This window comes from Hyla sarda, chromosome 6, assembly GCF_029499605.1.
Source record: "Hyla sarda isolate aHylSar1 chromosome 6, aHylSar1.hap1, whole genome shotgun sequence".
In the NCBI taxonomy this organism is placed as follows: domain Eukaryota; kingdom Metazoa; phylum Chordata; class Amphibia; order Anura; family Hylidae; genus Hyla; species Hyla sarda.
This window is the reverse complement of record NC_079194.1, coordinates 292,330,655-292,348,999: the sequence shown is the minus strand read 5'-3', so window position 1 is coordinate 292,348,999 and position 18,345 is coordinate 292,330,655. Positions and strand designations below refer to the sequence as shown.

Here is an 18,345-nt window from a genome sequence, read left to right as displayed (position 1 = left end):
CGTCTGCTGTTTCTGGCTTCCCGACCACCTCCAATGGGAGAAAAAAGGCCGGAGGGACCCGGGGAGCCCAAAAGACAAGATGGGAATGCCCCCAACCAGATGAATGGTTAACCCCTGCTATACTCACAAGTTGTGGCCCTTCCAGTCCGGGTACTGCAGCAGTGGCGGCTCGACCACATTCATGTCACTCTGCGTCAGCTGCAGGAATAGAACCACAGCGGAAACTGAAATAATGTCACTTAATGCACAAGAAGAATGTGAAAAGTGTTTGTTTTTTTTAAATATCTGACTTCTTCTAGTCTCTTAAAGGGGTACTCTGGGAAACTTTTTATTTTTTAAATCAACTGGTGTCAGAAAGTTAAACAGATTTGTAAATTACTTCTATTAAAAAATCTTAATCCTTCCAGTACTTATTAGCTGCTGAATACTAAAGAGGAAATTCTCTTTGTTTTGGAACACAGAGCTCTCTGCTGACATCATGACCACAGTGCTCTCTGCTGACATCTCTGTCCATTTTAAGAACTGTCCAGAGTAGGACCAAAATCCCCATAGCAAACCTATGCTGCTCTGGACAGTTCCTAAAATGGACAGAGATGTCAGCAGAGAGGACTGTGGTCATGATGTCAGCAGAGAGCACTGTGTTCCAAAAAGAAAAGTATTTCTTCTGTAGTATTCAGCAGCTAATAAGTACTGGAAGGATTAAGATTTTTTTATTAGAAGTAATTTACAAATCTGTTTAACTTTCTGGCACCAGTTGATAAAAAAAAAAAAAAAAAAAGGTTTCCACCGGCGTACCCATACATGCAGTGGTGAGTGGACAGCCAACGGTTGTCTGGGCATGCTAGGTGTTGTAGTTTTGCAACAGCTGGAGGCACACTGGTTGGGAAACACTGGCTTATACAATATCTACTGTGTCCTTATCTCTGTGTATTTATCTGGGTTCTTTACTCTGGTTTTCTCATCAACCGGTGCCAAAAAAAGATATACAGTATTGCAAATCACTTATTTAAAAATCTTAATCCTCCCAGTACTTATCAGCTGCTGTATGCTCCACAGGAAGTTGTGTAGTTCTTTCCAGTCTGAGCACAGTGCTCTCTGCTGACACCTCTGTCCATGTCAGGAACTGTCAGTTTGCTATGGGGATTTGCTCCTACTCTGGACAGTTCCTGACATGGACAGAGGTGTCAGCAGAGAGCACTGTGGTCAGACTGGAAAGAACTACACAACTTCCTGTGGAGCATACAGCAGCAGATAAGCGGTGAGTCGTGCATACGTGATGCCACTCTCATAGTCGTCTATGGAGCTGCTGATGGTAGCCGTATAGATAGGGGATAAGCATTATAAGTCGGAATACCCCTTTAACCACTCCCCACATCCATTAGGACTTACCCGCTTAGACATCAGATCGAAGCAGAGTTTATTCTCACTCGTGCCGAAATTGATGATTCCCTGCAAAAGTAACAGAAGACCAAAGTTTATTTTAGAACATTAGCAAGCAAAACATCATTACTATCCTTGTTGTCAGTGAATGGAAACCTCATCCATTCAGATTTAGTCCTGCTCATACAGCTGATGGGCTTGTTACAATGCGTCAAGGTTAAAGGGGTACTCCACTGGAAAACATTTATTTTTTTAAATCAACTGGTGCCAGAAACTTAAACAGATTTGTAAAATTACTTCTATTAAAAAATCCTAATCCTTCCAGTATTTATCAGCTGCTGTATACTACAGAAGAAGTTATTTTCTTTTTGAATTTCTTTTCTGCCTGACCACAGTACTCTCTGCTGACACCTCTGTCCATTTTAGAAACTGCCCGGAGCAGGATAGATTTGCTATGGGGATTTGCTTCTACTCTTGACAGTTCCTAAAATGGACAGAGGTGTCAGCAGAGAGCACTGTGGTCAGATAGAAAGGAAATGCAAAAAGAAAAGAACTTCCTGTGGATCATACAGCAGCTTATAAGTACTGGAAGGATTACAGGGGTTCTCCGGTGCTTATACATCTTATCCCCTATCCAAAGGAAAGGGAATAAGATGTCTGATCGCGGGAGTCCTGCAGCTGGGGACCCCGTGATCATGCACGCGGCACCCCATTTGTAATCAGTCCACGGATGCCTCCCGTAGGCTTGCATTGAGGGGCGGAGCGTGACATCACACGGGGGCGGAGGCGTGACGTCACACGACGCCGACCCTGCGGTCGAGCGTAATCAGACCCGGAGCAAACACGCTCCGGGGACTGATTACAAACGGGGTGCCTCGTGCAAGATCATGGGCATCCCCAGCTGCAGGACTCCCGCGATCAGGCATCTTATCCTCTATCCTTTGGATAAGGGATAAGATGTGTAAGCACCGGAGTACCCCTTTAAGATTTTTTTTTGTAGAAGTTATTTACAAATTTGTTTAACTTTCTGGCACCAGTTGATTAAAAAAAAATTTTTTTCCAGTGGAGTACCCCTTTAAAGGGGTACTCCGCCCCTAGACATCTTATCCCCTATCCATAGGAGCGGTGGGACCCCCGCGATCTCTCTGCTGCACCCGGCGTTCGTTTAGAGCGTCGGGTGCAGCGCTGGAGGCTCGTGACATCACGGTCACGCCCCGCTCGTGATGCCATGACCACGCCCCTTCAATGCAAGTCTATGGGACGGGGCGTGTCACTGCAGTCACGCCCCCTCCCATAGACTTGCATTGAAGGGGCATGGCCGTGACGTCATGTGCGGGGCGTGACCGTAATGTCATGAGCCTCCGCCCCCGCCAGTCATCCGGCGCGGAGTGACGTTCGCCCCATGCACTGGATGTCTGGGGTGCCACAGCCGTGATCGCGGGGACCCCCACGATCAGACATCTTATCCCCCATCCTTTGGATAGGGGATAAAATGTCTAGGGGTGGAGTACCCCTTTAACACAACAATACAAACCTCACTCCCGGCTGAGAAGTACGCTGACACACTGTCACGCACCCTCAGCTGATGTAGTCAGTTCACAGCGTCACGTGCTTTAGGCATAAGACACCCGGCACATCCATAAAAACACAAGATACTGTTGCGCCACCGGTGCCGACGCTTGGGCTTTGGCGACTCACGTTGGGGTTCTTGTCCTCGTCGTACTTGTCTTCGTGGTACGCCCTGTACCCCTCCTCGGAGGAACCCCTGAAGCCGCACAGGATGTTGCCGCGGGTGGACAGGTAGGGGCTGCCGTACTGGGTGCAGTTGTAGATGTCGCCCACCATGGATTCCTGCACTTTACTCGTCACCACTTTGCTCACTATGTCCCCCTCCGGAGAGAAGTTGGCATCTGGGGGGGGCACGGGCTCTCCGCCTCCATTCTGACGTATCATGCCCAACATCTGAGCGAAAATGGAGAACATGCGCAGCTCGTGCTGGCGGTCCAGCTGAAGCCTCCGCTCCTCCAGCCGCAGCCTGCGCTCCTCAGCCTCCTGCTCCTGCTCCATCCTCCGCTCTTCCATCTGGAGGAAACGGTCCTCGGACGCCCTCTGCGCCATCAGCATCTGGGAGATTAACTCATTCAGTGGCTCCCGATCCTTCCTCTTCCTCCAGAACCTCTGCCCACCGCTCTGCCCCGATGAGCCGGCCATGTTGGATTCACTAAAGCCTGAAAGGGCAAAAGGTACAAAAGTAGAAGCCAATTATAACCAATATGGTCACCATTACAGCTCCCATCCAGCTTTACTGGAGTCCTGAGTGGCAAATCTGCCTTGTTATACAGCAGGGTTTCCCAATCAGAATGCCTCCAGCTGTTGCAAAACTACAACTCCCAGCATGCCCGGACAGCCTGGGAGTTGTAGTTTTGCAACAGCTGGAGGCACCCTGGTTGGGAAACACTGTTATACAGCAATCATAAAGCAGGGGATATGCCACTGCAAAAGTCTGGGAAAGCTGGGTGACAACTCCTATGGGAGTAATAAAAGAGGTCACACTGATTGTCAAACCAACTTCCCTGGAGTCCTGAGAGGCAAATCTGCCCTGTTACACAGCGACTATACTGCATGGGATTTATTACAGCAAAAATAGACATGTCTGACATTTAGGAGTCTGAGAAAGCTGGGTAAAAACCCCTATAGGAATTATAATAGGGGTCACATTGATTGTCAAACCAGCTTCTCTGGAGTCCTGAGAGGCAAATCTGCCCTGTTACACAGCGACTATACTGTATGGAATTTATCCCAGCAAAAACAGACATGTCTGACATTCAGGAGTCAGAGAAAGCTGAGTAATAACCCTATCGGAATTATAGTAGGGGTCATAATGATTGTCAAACCAGCTTTCCTAAAGTTGTGATAGGCAAGTCTGCCTTGTCATACAGTTATCATAAAGCCACTGCATAAACAGACGAAGGCGGACATTCAGGAGTCCAGGTAAGCAGGGTGAAGAGACAAAAGACCATATAAATAGGTTTGATATTCAGGAATCTGGAAAAGCTGGGTAAAGCCCTATGGCGAACCTACTTATTGTCACCCAGCTTTTCTGGAGTCCTGACTGGCAGACCTGTCTGGTTTCAAAGCAATCATGGAGAAGTCTGGGGAAGCAAAAAATAGACAAGTCTGATGTTCTGGAGTCTGGGAAAGCTGAGTTAAACCCTAGATGAAAGCTATATTGATGGGACTTGAATTGAGGGAGCTCCCGGCGCTGGCTCCAGCGTTCGCAACAGTTTGTTCCAAATGCTGAGCAGCGGAGTGCCCCTTTAACACCTGTACTATTGGCAAATATGTATTGTTTAAAGTATATTGTACCATGTACTATCACCTTTCACTGTACTGTGTAATTCACTTGTATATATGTGTGTATTCCAATTATTGCAGAATGTATCACAATTAATCCCTAAATTGATTTTGTATGTACCCCATATAGATTTAGGAGGTTTTTGTCACTTTGTACGCTTGATATAAAGATCATGTAGACGGTTGAAACGTCGCTTCCTTTCCATGATGAAATAAACCTTTTCGTGTTCACTTTATTGGAGTACGGCGGGGGCGCATTTATGTTACAGTCTCTATAGATATTAGGGCTGCACGATATGGGGAAAATGTGCGATTGCGATTATGGGCCCAAATATTGCGATTTCGATATGGGATGCGATATTATAAATAAATGGTTAATTATGGCCATGTCCAATCTTCACCATGTTACAACTATCCACTCATTTTATGACCACCGCCCATTTCACATCTCCCCATTTAATTACCATCTCCCCCCTGTCACATTCTCCCCTCATGGTCACATCTTCACCCATCATATTTCTTCCCCCCCCCCCTTGCCACATTCTCCCCCTTTGTCACATCCCCCCCTTGTCACATTCTCCCCCCCCACGTCACAATCCCCCCGTCACATTCCCCCCCTTCACATTGTCCCCGCCCCAGTGTCACATCCCCCGTAACAATCTTCCCCCCTTGTCACACTCCCCCCATCACATTATCCTTGTCACATTCTCCCCCGCCACAATCTTCCTTCCATGTAACATTCCCCGTCACAATCTTCCCCCCTTGTCACATTCCCCCATGTCACATATTTCCCCCCGTCACTGTCACATATTTCCCCCGTCACATATCCCCCTCCCTGTCACCTATTCCCCCGTCACCTGTCACATATCCCCCGTCACCTGTCGCATATTCCCCCCCGTCACCTGTCACATATTCCCCTTGTCACATATTCCCATCTGTCACCTGTCACATATTCCCCCCGTCACATATTCCCCCATCACCTATTCCCCTCCTGTCACCCATCACATATTCCCCCCCATCACATATCCCTCCCCGTCACCTGTCACATATTCCCCCCTGTCACATATTCCCCCGTCACATATTCCTCCCGTCACATATTCCCCTCCTGTCACCTATTCCCCCCTGTCACATATTGCCCCCTGTCACATATTCCCCCGTCACATATTCCCCTCCTGTCACCTGTCACATATTCCCCCCGTCACATATTCCCCTCCTGTCACCTGTCACATTTTCCCCCCGTCACATATTCCCCTCCTGTCACATATCCCCCCCTGTCACATATTCCCCCCTGTCACATATTCCCCCCTGTCACATATTCCCCTCCTGTCACCTGTCACATTTTCCCCCCGTCACATATTCCCCTCCTGTCACATATCCCCCCCTGTCACATATTCCCCCCTGTCACATATTCCCCTCCTGTCACCTGTCACATATTCCCCCCGTCACATATTCCCCTCCTGTCACATATCCCCCCTGTCACCTGTCACATATCCCCCCGTCACATATCATATATTCCCCCCCTGTCAAATCCCCCCCCCCCCCCAGTCACATTTTGTACTGCAGCAACACACTGGGTTTCCCATCTCCCACCGGATCCGGGAAACCTGGTGTGTTTGCAGCCAAAAAAGACCTTTCTCCATCAGCCAATCACTGGCTTTTACTTAGCTTAGTGATTTTCTACCAGGGTGCCTCCAGCTGTTGTTAAACTACAACTACCAGCATGCCTGGACAGCCTTTGCCGGTCTGGGAATGCTGGGAGTTGTAGTTTTGCAACAACTGGAGGCACCCTGGTTGGGAAACACTGACTTTTAGTATTTAAATTAGTTTTTACCTACTGCAGATAATCGCAAGTTTTCCCGGGGGGCCGTACTGCTATATCGCAAAAAGCAAAAATCGCGATTCGACTGCTTTTGCCATATATGGTGCAGCCCTAATATATATTTCCTGTTGCATAAAACAGTGTTTTTGCATTTGCATCACTGGCGACAACTTGTCATTTTGGTATTCGCCAGATTTGCGAAAAACAAAACAAAAAACTTTGTGCAATTTTCCCCTGTAGATTAGTAAAATATAATGCAAATTTTGGAAAAGCCCCTGGGGGGGGGGTCTTACCTTTAGGTATATTCTATAGGGCACCGCTGCTTTACGCGATCAGCACGCCCGAAGTCTTCCCCCGCTCACATGAGACTGACCCATCGGTGGAGTCTCAGGAAGTGTCTATGAAGGAGACAACGAAGCTCTGTGCGGGGAGCGAAGACGCCAAATCCGCAAAGGACACTGAGGGTCTCTTATGATGGAGCAGGAGAAGACCGCGGGACGTTACTGAGAAATACACAGACTGGCGTTTATGTGCTGCTGGCAGACCGCCAACATGATTGTATCTGTGTCTGCTATGGTGGTGGTGGGGTGGTCACAGCAGCACAGGTTGGTGTTAAAGGGGTATTCCAGGAAAAAACTTATATATATATATATATATATATATATATATCTCAACTGGCTCCAGAAAGTTAAACAGATTTGTAAATTACTTCTATTAAAAAATCTTAATCCTTCCAATAATTATCAGCTGCTGAAGTTGAGTTGTTCTTTTCTGTCTGGCAACAGTGCTCTCTGCTGACATCTCTGCTTGTCTCGGGAACTGCACAGAGTAGAAGAGGTTTGCTATGGGGATTTGCTTCTAAACTGGGCGGTTCCCGAGACACGTGTCATCAGAGAGCACTTAGACAGAAAAGAACAACTCAACTTCAGCAGCTCATAAGTACTGAAAGGATTAAGATTTTTTTTTTTATAGAAGTAATTTACAAATCTGTTTAACTTTCTGGAGCCAGTTGAAATATATATATATATATATATATATATATATATATATATTTCCTGGATAACCTCTTTAAGAAATCAATAACCTATATCTTAAAGAGTGGATAAATAGATCAATTGTACTTTATAATGACATCAATTATTTTATAAACATAATCTGCCTTATTTATTATGCCTTATAACAAACTTATTTGTCAGGTGAAATAAAATGAAAAAAAAATTGCAACAGCTGGAGGCACACAAGTTGGGAAACTCTGCTGTAGAGCTAAATGATAAAATTGAAAGCAGTGTTTCCCAACAAGTGCTGCTCCAGCTGTTGCAAAACTACAACTCCCAGCATGCCCGGACAGCCTTTGGCTGTCCGGGCATGCTGGGAGTTGTAGTTTTTAAACAGCTAGAGGCACACTGATTGGGAAACCCTGTTCTGTAGGTGGGGGGGGGGAGCAATGTTGAGAACCCTAAAAACAAACAATGCACAGTATTAGTTTGCGGGCGATTGTCGTTTACGATTAAAAATATGGCCATAAATAAATTAAAGGGGTACTCCGGTGGAAAACTTTTTTTTTTTTATCAACTGGTGCCAGAAAGTTAAACAGATTTGTAATTCACTTCTATTAAAAAATCTTAATCCTTCCAGTACTTTTTAGGGGCTGTATACTAAAGAGAAATCCAAAAAAGAAATGCATTTCCTGTGATGTCCTGACCACAGTGCTCTCTGTTGACCTCTGCTGTCCATTTTAGGAACTGTCCAGAGAAGTAGAAAATTCCCATAGCAAACATATGCTGCTCTGGACAGTTCCTAAAATGGACAGCAGAGGTCAGCAGAGAGCACTGTGGTCATGATGTCAGTAGAGAGCACTGTGGTCAGGACATCACAGGAAATGCATTTCTTTTTTGGATTTCTCTTTAGTACACAGCCCCTAAAAAGTACTGGAAGGATTAAGATTTTTTAATAGAAGTCATTTACAAATCTGTTTAACTTTCTGGCACCAGCTGATTTAAAAAAAAAAAAAAAAAAAAAGTTTTCCCTTTAAGGACGCGTTTGTTTTTTTTCCGCTCTGTGTGAGCATATAAAAAAAAAAAAAAAAAATGTAACTTTTTAGGGCTTCCGTTTCTACGCAGTGCACTTTTTGGTAAAAATGACACCGTATCTTTATTCTGTAGTTCCATACGGTCACAAGGATACCCAATTTATGTAGGTTTTATTTTATTTTACTACTATTATAACTACATGCACCAAAATTAAAATGTTTAAAATTGTCATCTTCTGACCCCTATAACTTTTTTATTTTTCTGTATACGAGGACATAGGAGGGCTTATTTTTTGTTCCGTGATCTGTAGTTTTTATCGGTACCTTTTTTTTGTTTTGATGGGACTTTTTGATTGCTTTTTATAATTTTTTTTATGGTATATAATGTGACCAAAAATGCACAATTTAGGACTTTGGTATTTTTTTACGTGTACGCCATCGACTGTGCGGTTTAGCTAACCTTATATTTTAATAGTTCGGACATTTACGCACGCGGCGGTACCACATATGATTATTTTTATTTTTTATTACGTTATTTTATTTAAAAAATAGGAAAAGTGGGGTGATTCAAACTTTTATTAGGGGAGGGGCTTATTCACATTTATTAACTCTTTTACTTTTTTTTTTTAGCCCGCATAGGGGGCTATACCATGCAATCTTTTGATTGCATATAATGTTCCATGCTATGCCATTGCATAGCATTGATCGGTGTTATCGGTGCTCTGCTGCTCTATCCTGCTGAAGTTTCCTGGAGCAGCAGAGGACCGATTGGGCAGCGAGAAGGCAGGTAAGGGCCCTCCTGCTGTCCTCTCAGCTGATCAGGACATAGCGAAGGTCCTGATCAGCTCCGCTGAGCTGCTGGGATGCTTTCACTTTCATTTTAGATGCCGCAATCAACTTCGATTGCGGCGTCTAAAGGTTTAATGCCGGATGCCCGATCGGTGATGCCCGGCATTAACCCTCAGTCCTGGCTGCTTATAGCAGTCGGGACCCACGGGGTTTAACGCTCAGCCAGTGAGTGTGTCTTTAACGCCGGTAACGGGACCAGGATGAACAGGTACGCCTTAAGGACTCGGGCACAAGGGCGCAACCATACACCCTGCATCCATAAAGGGGTACTCCGCTACTCAGCCTTTGGAACAAACTGTTCCGAACTCTAGAGCCGGCGCCGGGAGCTCGTGACGCCATAGCCAAGCCCCCTCATGACGTCATGCCCCATCCCCTCAATGCAAGTCTATTGTAGGGTGCATGACAGCCTTCATATACTTGCATTGAGGGGGCAGGGGCGTGAGATCATGAGGGGGCGGGGCTATGCGGAGTACCCCTTTAACAGGTAAATGCTGTGGATTTCATCAATATAAATAAAAAGTATAAAAAATTTAAAATAAAAGCAATTATATATTCAGGAGGGGGGGAGAACACAATTTTGCTACTTTTGTGTAACAGTCATTAGTGTCCCCTCATCTCTAACTACTTTGACACAGGGAAAGATGAGGAGACAGTTATGACTGACACAGGGAGAGATGAGGGAACAGTTATGACTGTGACACAGGGAGAGATGAGGGGACACTAATGACTGTGACACAGGAAGAGATGAGGGGACAGTAATGACTGACACAGGGAGAGATGAGGGGACACTAATGACTGTGACACAGGGAGAGATGAGGGGACAGTAATGACTGACATAGGGAGAGATGAAGGGACAGTAATGACTGTGACACAGGAGAGATGAGGGGACAGTAATGACTGTGACACAGGGAGAAATGAGGCGACAGTATTGACTGTGACACAGAAGAGATGAGGGGACAGTAGTGACTTTGACACAGAAGAGATGAGGGGACAGTAGTGACTGTGACACAGAAGAGATCAGGGGACAGTAGTGACTGTGACAGGGAGAGATGAGGGGACAGTAGTGACTGTGACACAGGAGAGATGGGGGGACAGTAGTGACTGTGACACAGAAGAGATGAGGGGACAGTAGTGACTGTGACACAGGGAGAGATGAGGAGACAGTAGTGACTGACATAGGGAGAGATGAAGGGACAGTAATGACTGTGACACAGGAGAGATGAGGGGACAGTAATGACTGAAACAGGGAGAAATGAGGGGACAGTAATGACTGTGACACAGGGAGAAATGAGGGGACAGTAGTGACTGTGACACGGAAGCAATGAGGGGACAGTAGTGACTGTGACACAGAAGAGATGAGGGGACAGTAGTGACTGTGACACAGAAGAGATGAGGGGACAGTAGTGACTGTAACACAGAAGAGATGAGGGGACAGTAATGACTGTGACACAGGAGAGATGAGGGGACAGTAATGACTGAAACAGGGAGAAATGAGGGGACAGTAATGACTGTGACACAGGGAGAAATGAGGGGACAGTAGTGACTGTGACACGGAAGCAATGAGGGGACAGTAGTGACTGTGACACAGAAGAGATGAGGGGACAGTAGTGACTGTGACACAGAAGAGATGAGGGGACAGTAGTGACTGTAACACAGAAGAGATGAGGGGACAGTAGTGACTGTGACACAGAAGAGATGAGGGGACAGTAGTGACTGTAACACAGAAGAGATGAGGGGACAGTAGTGACTGTGAATACCGGCATGAGACTTCTCCTTTAAAGGGGTACTCCACTCTCCAGCGTTCGGAAAATTTTCTTCTGAACACTGGGTGCGGGCTTCAGGGGTCGCCACGCCCCCTTGTGACGTCACATTCCACCCCCTCAATGCAAGTTTATAGACTTGTATTGAAGGGGTGGAGCATGACATCATGAGTGGTGGGACGTGATGTCACAAGGGAGCGTGGCAACCCCCGAAACCGCCACCAGCGTTCGGAAATAAATGTTCCGAATGCCAGGGAGTGGAGTACCCCTTTAAACCCACATTGCGCTTTTTTTTTCTTGGAATTTTGTTTTTCCTACAATAGAAGTCTACGGGAGGAAAAAAAAAAGCCAAGATTCGCTTAAAGGGGAACTCAGCCCCTAGATAGGTTATTAGGGGATAACATGTCTGATCGTGGGAGAGGCGGCCGCTGGGACCCCCGCGATCTCTGGGCCGGCACTGCGGCGATCATAAACATGGAGGCCTTGGGCTTCCATGTTCGTGACATCATGCCACGCCCCTTCCATTCATGTCTATGTATACAGTCGTCATGCCCCCTCCAATAGAACATGAATGGAGGGGGCGTGGCGGCCGTGGTCGCACAGAGCGGACTTCGGTGCCGCGGGGTCCCCAGCGGACAGATACTCGCGGTCAGACATGTTATCCACACCAAACAAAAAAAATGCGCTAATAAGTACCAACTAACATTTGGCCGCTGTTCTTTTTCGCCCATAGCAGTTGCCCATAGCAACCAATCAGATCTCAGCTTTCATTTTTCTAAAAGGCCTCTGAAGAAATGAAAGCGGGAATCTGATTGGTTGCTATGGGCAACTGCTCCTCCCCCCAGATGAGACAACTATCACTGTTGTTGCCTATAGCAACCAATCACAGTTCAGCTTTCACTTTACCACACTGAAAAAGTTGAGCAATAAAGACTGTAGCAACCAATCAGGTTGCTGCTTTATGTTCTATGGTAGTGTTTTCCGACCGACCAGGGTGCCTTCAGCTGTTGCAAAACTACAACTCCCAGCATGCCCAGACAGCCGAAGGCTGTCTGGGCATGCTGGGAGTTGTAATTTTGCAACAGCTGGAGGCACACAGGTTGGGAAACTCTGCTGTAGAGCTAAATGATAAAATTTAAAGCAGTGTTTCCCAACCAGTGTGCCTCCAGCTGTTGCAAAACTACAACTCCCAGCATGCCCGGACAGCCTTTGGCTGTCCGGGCATGCTGGGAGTTGTAGTTTTTCAACAGATAGAGGCACACCGGTTGGGAAACCCTGTTCTGTAGGTTGGGGGGGCAATGCTGAGAACCCTAAAAACAAACAATTTATTACTTTGCGGGCGTTTGTTGTTTACGATAAAAAATATAGCCATAAATAAATTAAGGACGCATTTTTGTTTTTTTTCGCTCCGTGTGAACATACCCTTATGCTGCACCAATGTTCCACCTGCCTGTAACTCTCCAGCTGTAGCAAAACTACAACTCCCATCATTCCCCTACTAAACAGTTGCAAAACGTTACAAATGATCCAAAAGTACAACTCCACCCATGAGATTGATGGGAGTTGTAGTTTGGAAAAGCCGGAAAGCCCCAGGTTGGGGAACACTGTGCTGCAAAGGCGAAGGTTGTCAGGGCATCATGGGAGTTGTAGTCCATGGGTTGGAAAACTGTTACCTACACAGACGAGGGGTATCAAGTCATGATGGGAGTTGTACCGCCCCAACATTTCTGTCAGGGTATGATGGAGGTTGTAGTATCGCAACAGCTGGAAAACCACGGGTTGGGGGAACACTGGGCTACACAGGTTATTGGTGTCAAGGCATGATGGGGGTTGTAGTTTTGCAAGAGCTGGGAAGCCATGGGTTGGTTAAAGGGGTACTCCGGTGGAAAACTTTTTTTTTTTTTTTTTTTTTTAAATCAACTGGTGCCAGAAAGTTAAACAGATTTGTAAATTACTTCTATTAAAAATTCTTATTCCTTCCAGTGCTTATTAGCTGCTTAATACTACAGAGGAAATTCTTATATTTTTGGAACACAGAGCTCTCTGCTGAATCACGAGCACAGTGCTCTCTGCTGACATCTCTGTCCATTTTAGGAACTGTCCAGAGCAGCATATGTTTGCTATGGGGATTTTCTTCTACTCTGGACAGATCTTAAAATGGACAGAGGTGTCAGCAGAGAGCACTGTGCTCGTGATGTCAGCAGAGAGCTCTGTGTTCCAAAAAGAAAATAAATTTTCTCTGTAGTATTCAGCAGCTAATAAGTACTGGAAGGATTAAGATTTTTTTAATAGAAGTAATTTACAAATCTGTTTAACTTTCTGGCACCAGTTGATTAAAAAAATAAATAAATAAATAAATACGTTTTCCACCGGAGTCCCCCTTTAACTGTGAGCTACACAGACGAAGGGTGTCACGTCATGATGGGAGTTGTAGTTGTGGTAAGGCAGAAGAGACACAGGTTGGGGAACACTGGGATACACCTGGTGGATTTTTCTAAAATGTACAGGACATGGCCCTAACAGCGGGGCCCCTGAGCCCACAGATTTGTCACACTGGGGTCACCATAGCTTTACCTGAGGGGGAGGCAGCATCTCCGGTCACTTCCACCCTTGATATTGGGGAGTCGGGGCCCCCCCTGTCCATCATGCTTTGCTCCTCCTCTTCCTGTTCGGCCCCAGAGTCGTGTATGTAGGTCATGGTGGGGGGCTCGGGGGTCAGACATTGCTCGTCGGATTGCACCTCCTCACACTTGATCTCCATCAGCTCCGGATGCTGGGAGTGACTGTACTGGGTGAAGTGAGTATGGAACCCATCGGAGAGCGGACTCTGCAGCACCGGCTGTCCCAGCACCCCGCCAGGAGCCATGGCCCCATAAGAGATGGTGGGGCGGTGGGTCAGCACTCTGTCCATGACTTCATAGAACTTCCAGGCGCGGCCCCCCCGCAGGGTCTTACTGTTGTCCTTCAGTCGGCGGTACTCCAGCTTCATCTTCTTGATCTTCTCCCGGCACTGATCTCCGGTCCGGTGGATCCCCTTCTCCCTCAGGACGTCTGCGATCCGGTTGAAGACGTGCTGGTTCCTCAGGCAGCTCTCCAGCTCCATCTGCACCGACTCATTGCCCCAAAGCTGCAGCAGCTCCACCACCTCCGGGTCCGACCAGTTGCTGCCCCGCTCATACTTCTTCCCACGGAAATCCATCCCCTACAGATATGACGGCAAAATATGGAGAGAACGAGGCCCCCGAATCGACTACACTACAGGGCCCCGCAGCACAGACATACTACACACCCTACTAAAGCTGCTGCCAGACTCCTGTCATGTGGAGACTCTTATATAAGGAGCATAAAGGGGAAATGTATGGGGGGATATAGGGAAAGACTATAGAGAGAGAATATAGGGAGAGAGAGACTGAAAAGATTAGAGAGACTAAAGAGAGGACTATAGAGAGAGACTACAGGGATACTATAGAGAGAGACTACGGGAAATACTATAGAGAGAGACTACAGGGAATACTATAGAGAGAGACTACGGGGAATACTATAGAGAGAGACTATGGGGAATATTATAGAGAGAGACCACGGGAAATACTATAGAGAGAGTCTACGGGAAATACTATAGAGAGAGACTACGGGAAATACTATAGAGAGAATATAGGGAGAGAGAGACTGAAAAGATTAGAGAGACTAAAGAGAGGACTATAGAGAGAGACTACGGGGAATACTATAGAGAGACTACGGGAAATACTATAGAGAGAGACTACGGGGAATACTATAGAGAGACTACAGGGAATACTATAGAAAGAGACTACGGGGAAATACTATAGAGAGAGTCTACGGGAAATACTATAGAGAGAGTCTACGGGAAATACTATAGAGAGAGTCTACGGGAAATACTATAGAGAGAGACTACGGGAAATACTATAGAGAGAGACTACGGGGAATACTATAGAGAGACTACGGGAAATACTATAGAGAGAGACTACGGGGAATACTATAGAGAGAGACTACGGGAAATACTATAGAGAGAGACTATGGGAAATACTATAGAGAGAGACTACGGGGAATACTATAGAGAGACTACAGGGAATACTATAGAAAGAGACTACGGGGAAATACTATAGAGAGAATATAGGGAGAGAGAGACTGAAAAGATTAGAGAGACTATAGATAGAGATTCTAGAGAGTACAGCGAAATGAAGAGAGACTGCTGCGAAAGACTAGAGAGAGAGACTATGAAGACAATAGAAAGTCCATTAAGAGAGAAACTATAAAAGTCTATAAAGTCAGTACAGAGACAACAGCGAGAGACTGTAGAAAAAGACTAGGAGACTATAAAAACTAGAGAGAAAGTCTATTAGGACTATAGAGAGACTTCATATCATATAAAGAGAGAGAAACACTATATATATTATAGAGAGTATAAAAGCCTGACAACCTATAGAAAGAGACAGCGACTGCAGAAACAACCTATAAAAAGAGAGACTGCAGAGAGAACCAATAGAGAAAGAGGCTGCAGAGAGAACCTATAGAAAGAGAGACTGCAGAGAGGTCCAATAAAGAGAGACTGCAGAGAGAACCAATAAAGAGAGACTGCAGAGACAACCTATAGAAAGAGAGAACCAATAAAGAGAAAGAGACTGCAGAGAGAACCAATAAAGAGAGACTGCAGAGAGAACCAATAGAGAAAGAGGCTGCAGAGAGAACCTATAAAGAGAAAGAGAGACTGCAGAGAGAACCAATAAAGAGAGGAGAGAGACTAAAGAGAGAGAGGGGGTGTAGACTACAGAGCGCTCACTGACGAGACCTAATTATTATTATACCTGGGCCTTATATCATATTATAACTCATTTTATTATTACCAGTTCTGGTCATTATTATTCCTGTATCTTTTTATTCTAACCAGATGATGTTATTATAACTATACAGTCTTATTATTACCGGGCATTACCCTTATATTACAGCCGACTGGTTATTATACCGGGATCACCAGGATCGGTTATTTTGGTTGCAGCTACTGGATATTATAAGGTGATATAACTACTATATATTATAAGGGTCTGTAGTGATATAACTATTGTATATTATAAGGTGATATAACTACTGGATATTATAAGGTGATATAACTACTGGATATTATAAGGTGATATAACTACTGTATATTATAAGGTGATATAGCAACTATATATTATAAGGTGATATAACTATTATATATTATAAGGGTCTGTAGTGATATAACTAATATGTTATAAGGGTCTGTAGGGATATAACTACTATATATTATAAGGTGATATAACTACTGTATATTATAAGGTGATATAACTACTATATATTATAAGGGTCTGTAGTGATATAACTACTGGATATTATAAGGTGATATAACTACTATATATTATAAGGGTCTGTAGTGATATAACTACTGGATATTATAAGGTGATATAACTACTATATATTATAAGGGTCTGTAGTGATATAACTATTGTATATTATAAGGTGATATAACTACTGGATATTATAAGTTGATATAACTACTGTATATTATAAGGTGATATAACTACTATATATTATAAGGGTCTGTAGTGATATAACTACTATATATTATAGGGTGATATAACTATTATATATTATAAGGGTCTGTAGTGATATAACTAATATGTTATAAGGGTCTGTAGGGATATAACTATTGTATATTATAAGGTGATATAACTACTGTATATTATAAGGTGATATAACTACTGTATATTATAAGGTGATATAATTACTGTATATTATAAGGTGATATAACTATTATATATTATAAGGGTCTGTAGTGATATAACTACTGGATATTATAAGGTGATATAACTACTATATATTATAAGGTGATATAACTACTGGATATTATAAGGTGATATAACTACTGGATATTATAAGGTGATATAACTACTGGATATTATAAGGTGATATAACTACTGTATATTATAAGGTGATATAACTATTATATATTATAAGTGTCTGTAGTGATATAACTATTGTATATTATAAGGTGATATAACTACTGGATATTATAAGGTGATATAACTACTGGATATTATAAGGTGATATAACTACTGTATATTATAAGGTGATATAACTACTGGATATTATAAGGTGATATAACTACTATATATTATAAGGTGATATAACTACTATATATTATAAGGTGATATAACTACTATATATTATAAGGTGATATAACTACTGGATATTATAAGGTGATATAACTACTGGATATTATAAGGTGATATAACTACTATATATTATAAGGTGATATAACTACTGTATATTATAAGTGTCTGTAGATATAATGGTCGGTTCTGATCATTAGAATTCTCTCCCGGATCTTATATTAGTGGCACCTCCTGGATATTATAACCTGATTCCGCTTATTAGGATCGCATCGCTAATATTTTCCCGGAATTCTTTGCTATCGCGATATAGTCCTATGTCGTGACTCCCTTATCACTAGCGGCTGGTCCTGGTGGGGGGGGAGGGGTGCGCTTGGCCCCGATGTGACCCGCTTGGGGTTGTCCTGGCTCGGCACGGTCCGGTTCGGCACAGCTCGGGCCGGTAAGCTGCGGGAACGAGGCTCCGGGCGGGGCGGATCACATCCGGGTCCGTGCACATGCGTGCTGCCATTATTCCGGGATAACTTTGGTCCGTGTCAGTCATTGTGCGGCCGGGAGGGACTGAGACAACCTCCCCCCTCCACCTAGAGCGGGTGTGCTGGCGGCATCGTGTGGTCACAGGCGGGTACTGCAGCTTCCGTAAGTAATAGCAGACACGTGTAACCTGTTGGCAGCACTTGCTGGGAGTTGTAGTCCCACCACAGGGGAGGAGGATGCAGAGCCCTGCAGGACAAGAGTACAATTTCAAGTGAGCCTAAGAGACTTTATATAAATCAGGTTGAGATTCAGACGAAGGCCATGTTCATATATATATATATATATATATATATATATATATATATATATACACAGTGGTCCCTCAAGTTACAATATTAATTGGTTCCAGGACGACCATTGTATGTTGAAACCATTGTATGTTGAGACCAGAACTCTATGGAAACCTGGTAATTGGTTCTAAAGGCACCAAAATGTCATCCAAAAATATGAAAAAGTGAAAATTAAAGAAAAATA

General features: G+C 44.5%; 1 protein-coding gene across 4 annotated transcripts in view; it reads right to left on the bottom strand.

Moving 5' to 3' along the window:
• ACCS (1-aminocyclopropane-1-carboxylate synthase homolog (inactive)) overlaps positions 1 to 17,931 on the bottom strand; it is a 40,690-nt gene extending 22,759 nt beyond the window's left edge. Inside the window, exons 1-5 of one of the 4 annotated variants that reach the window (XM_056527754.1) lie at positions 17,583 to 17,931; positions 13,766 to 14,393; positions 3,079 to 3,608; positions 1,390 to 1,449; positions 128 to 198 (exon numbers count right to left, since the gene is read on the bottom strand). In XM_056527754.1, the coding sequence (XP_056383729.1) occupies positions 128 to 198; positions 1,390 to 1,449; positions 3,079 to 3,608; positions 13,766 to 14,390 (1,286 nt within the window). In that variant the 5' untranslated portion in view covers positions 14,391 to 14,393; positions 17,583 to 17,931. Of the gene's footprint in view, positions 1 to 127; positions 199 to 1,389; positions 1,450 to 3,078; positions 3,609 to 6,846; positions 6,934 to 11,887; positions 12,006 to 13,765; positions 14,394 to 17,582 lie in introns of those variants that run through there. The other 3 variants (XM_056527756.1, XM_056527757.1, XM_056527758.1) reach the window with 3 other exon arrangements.
• Positions 17,932 to 18,345: the final 414 nt, after the last annotated feature.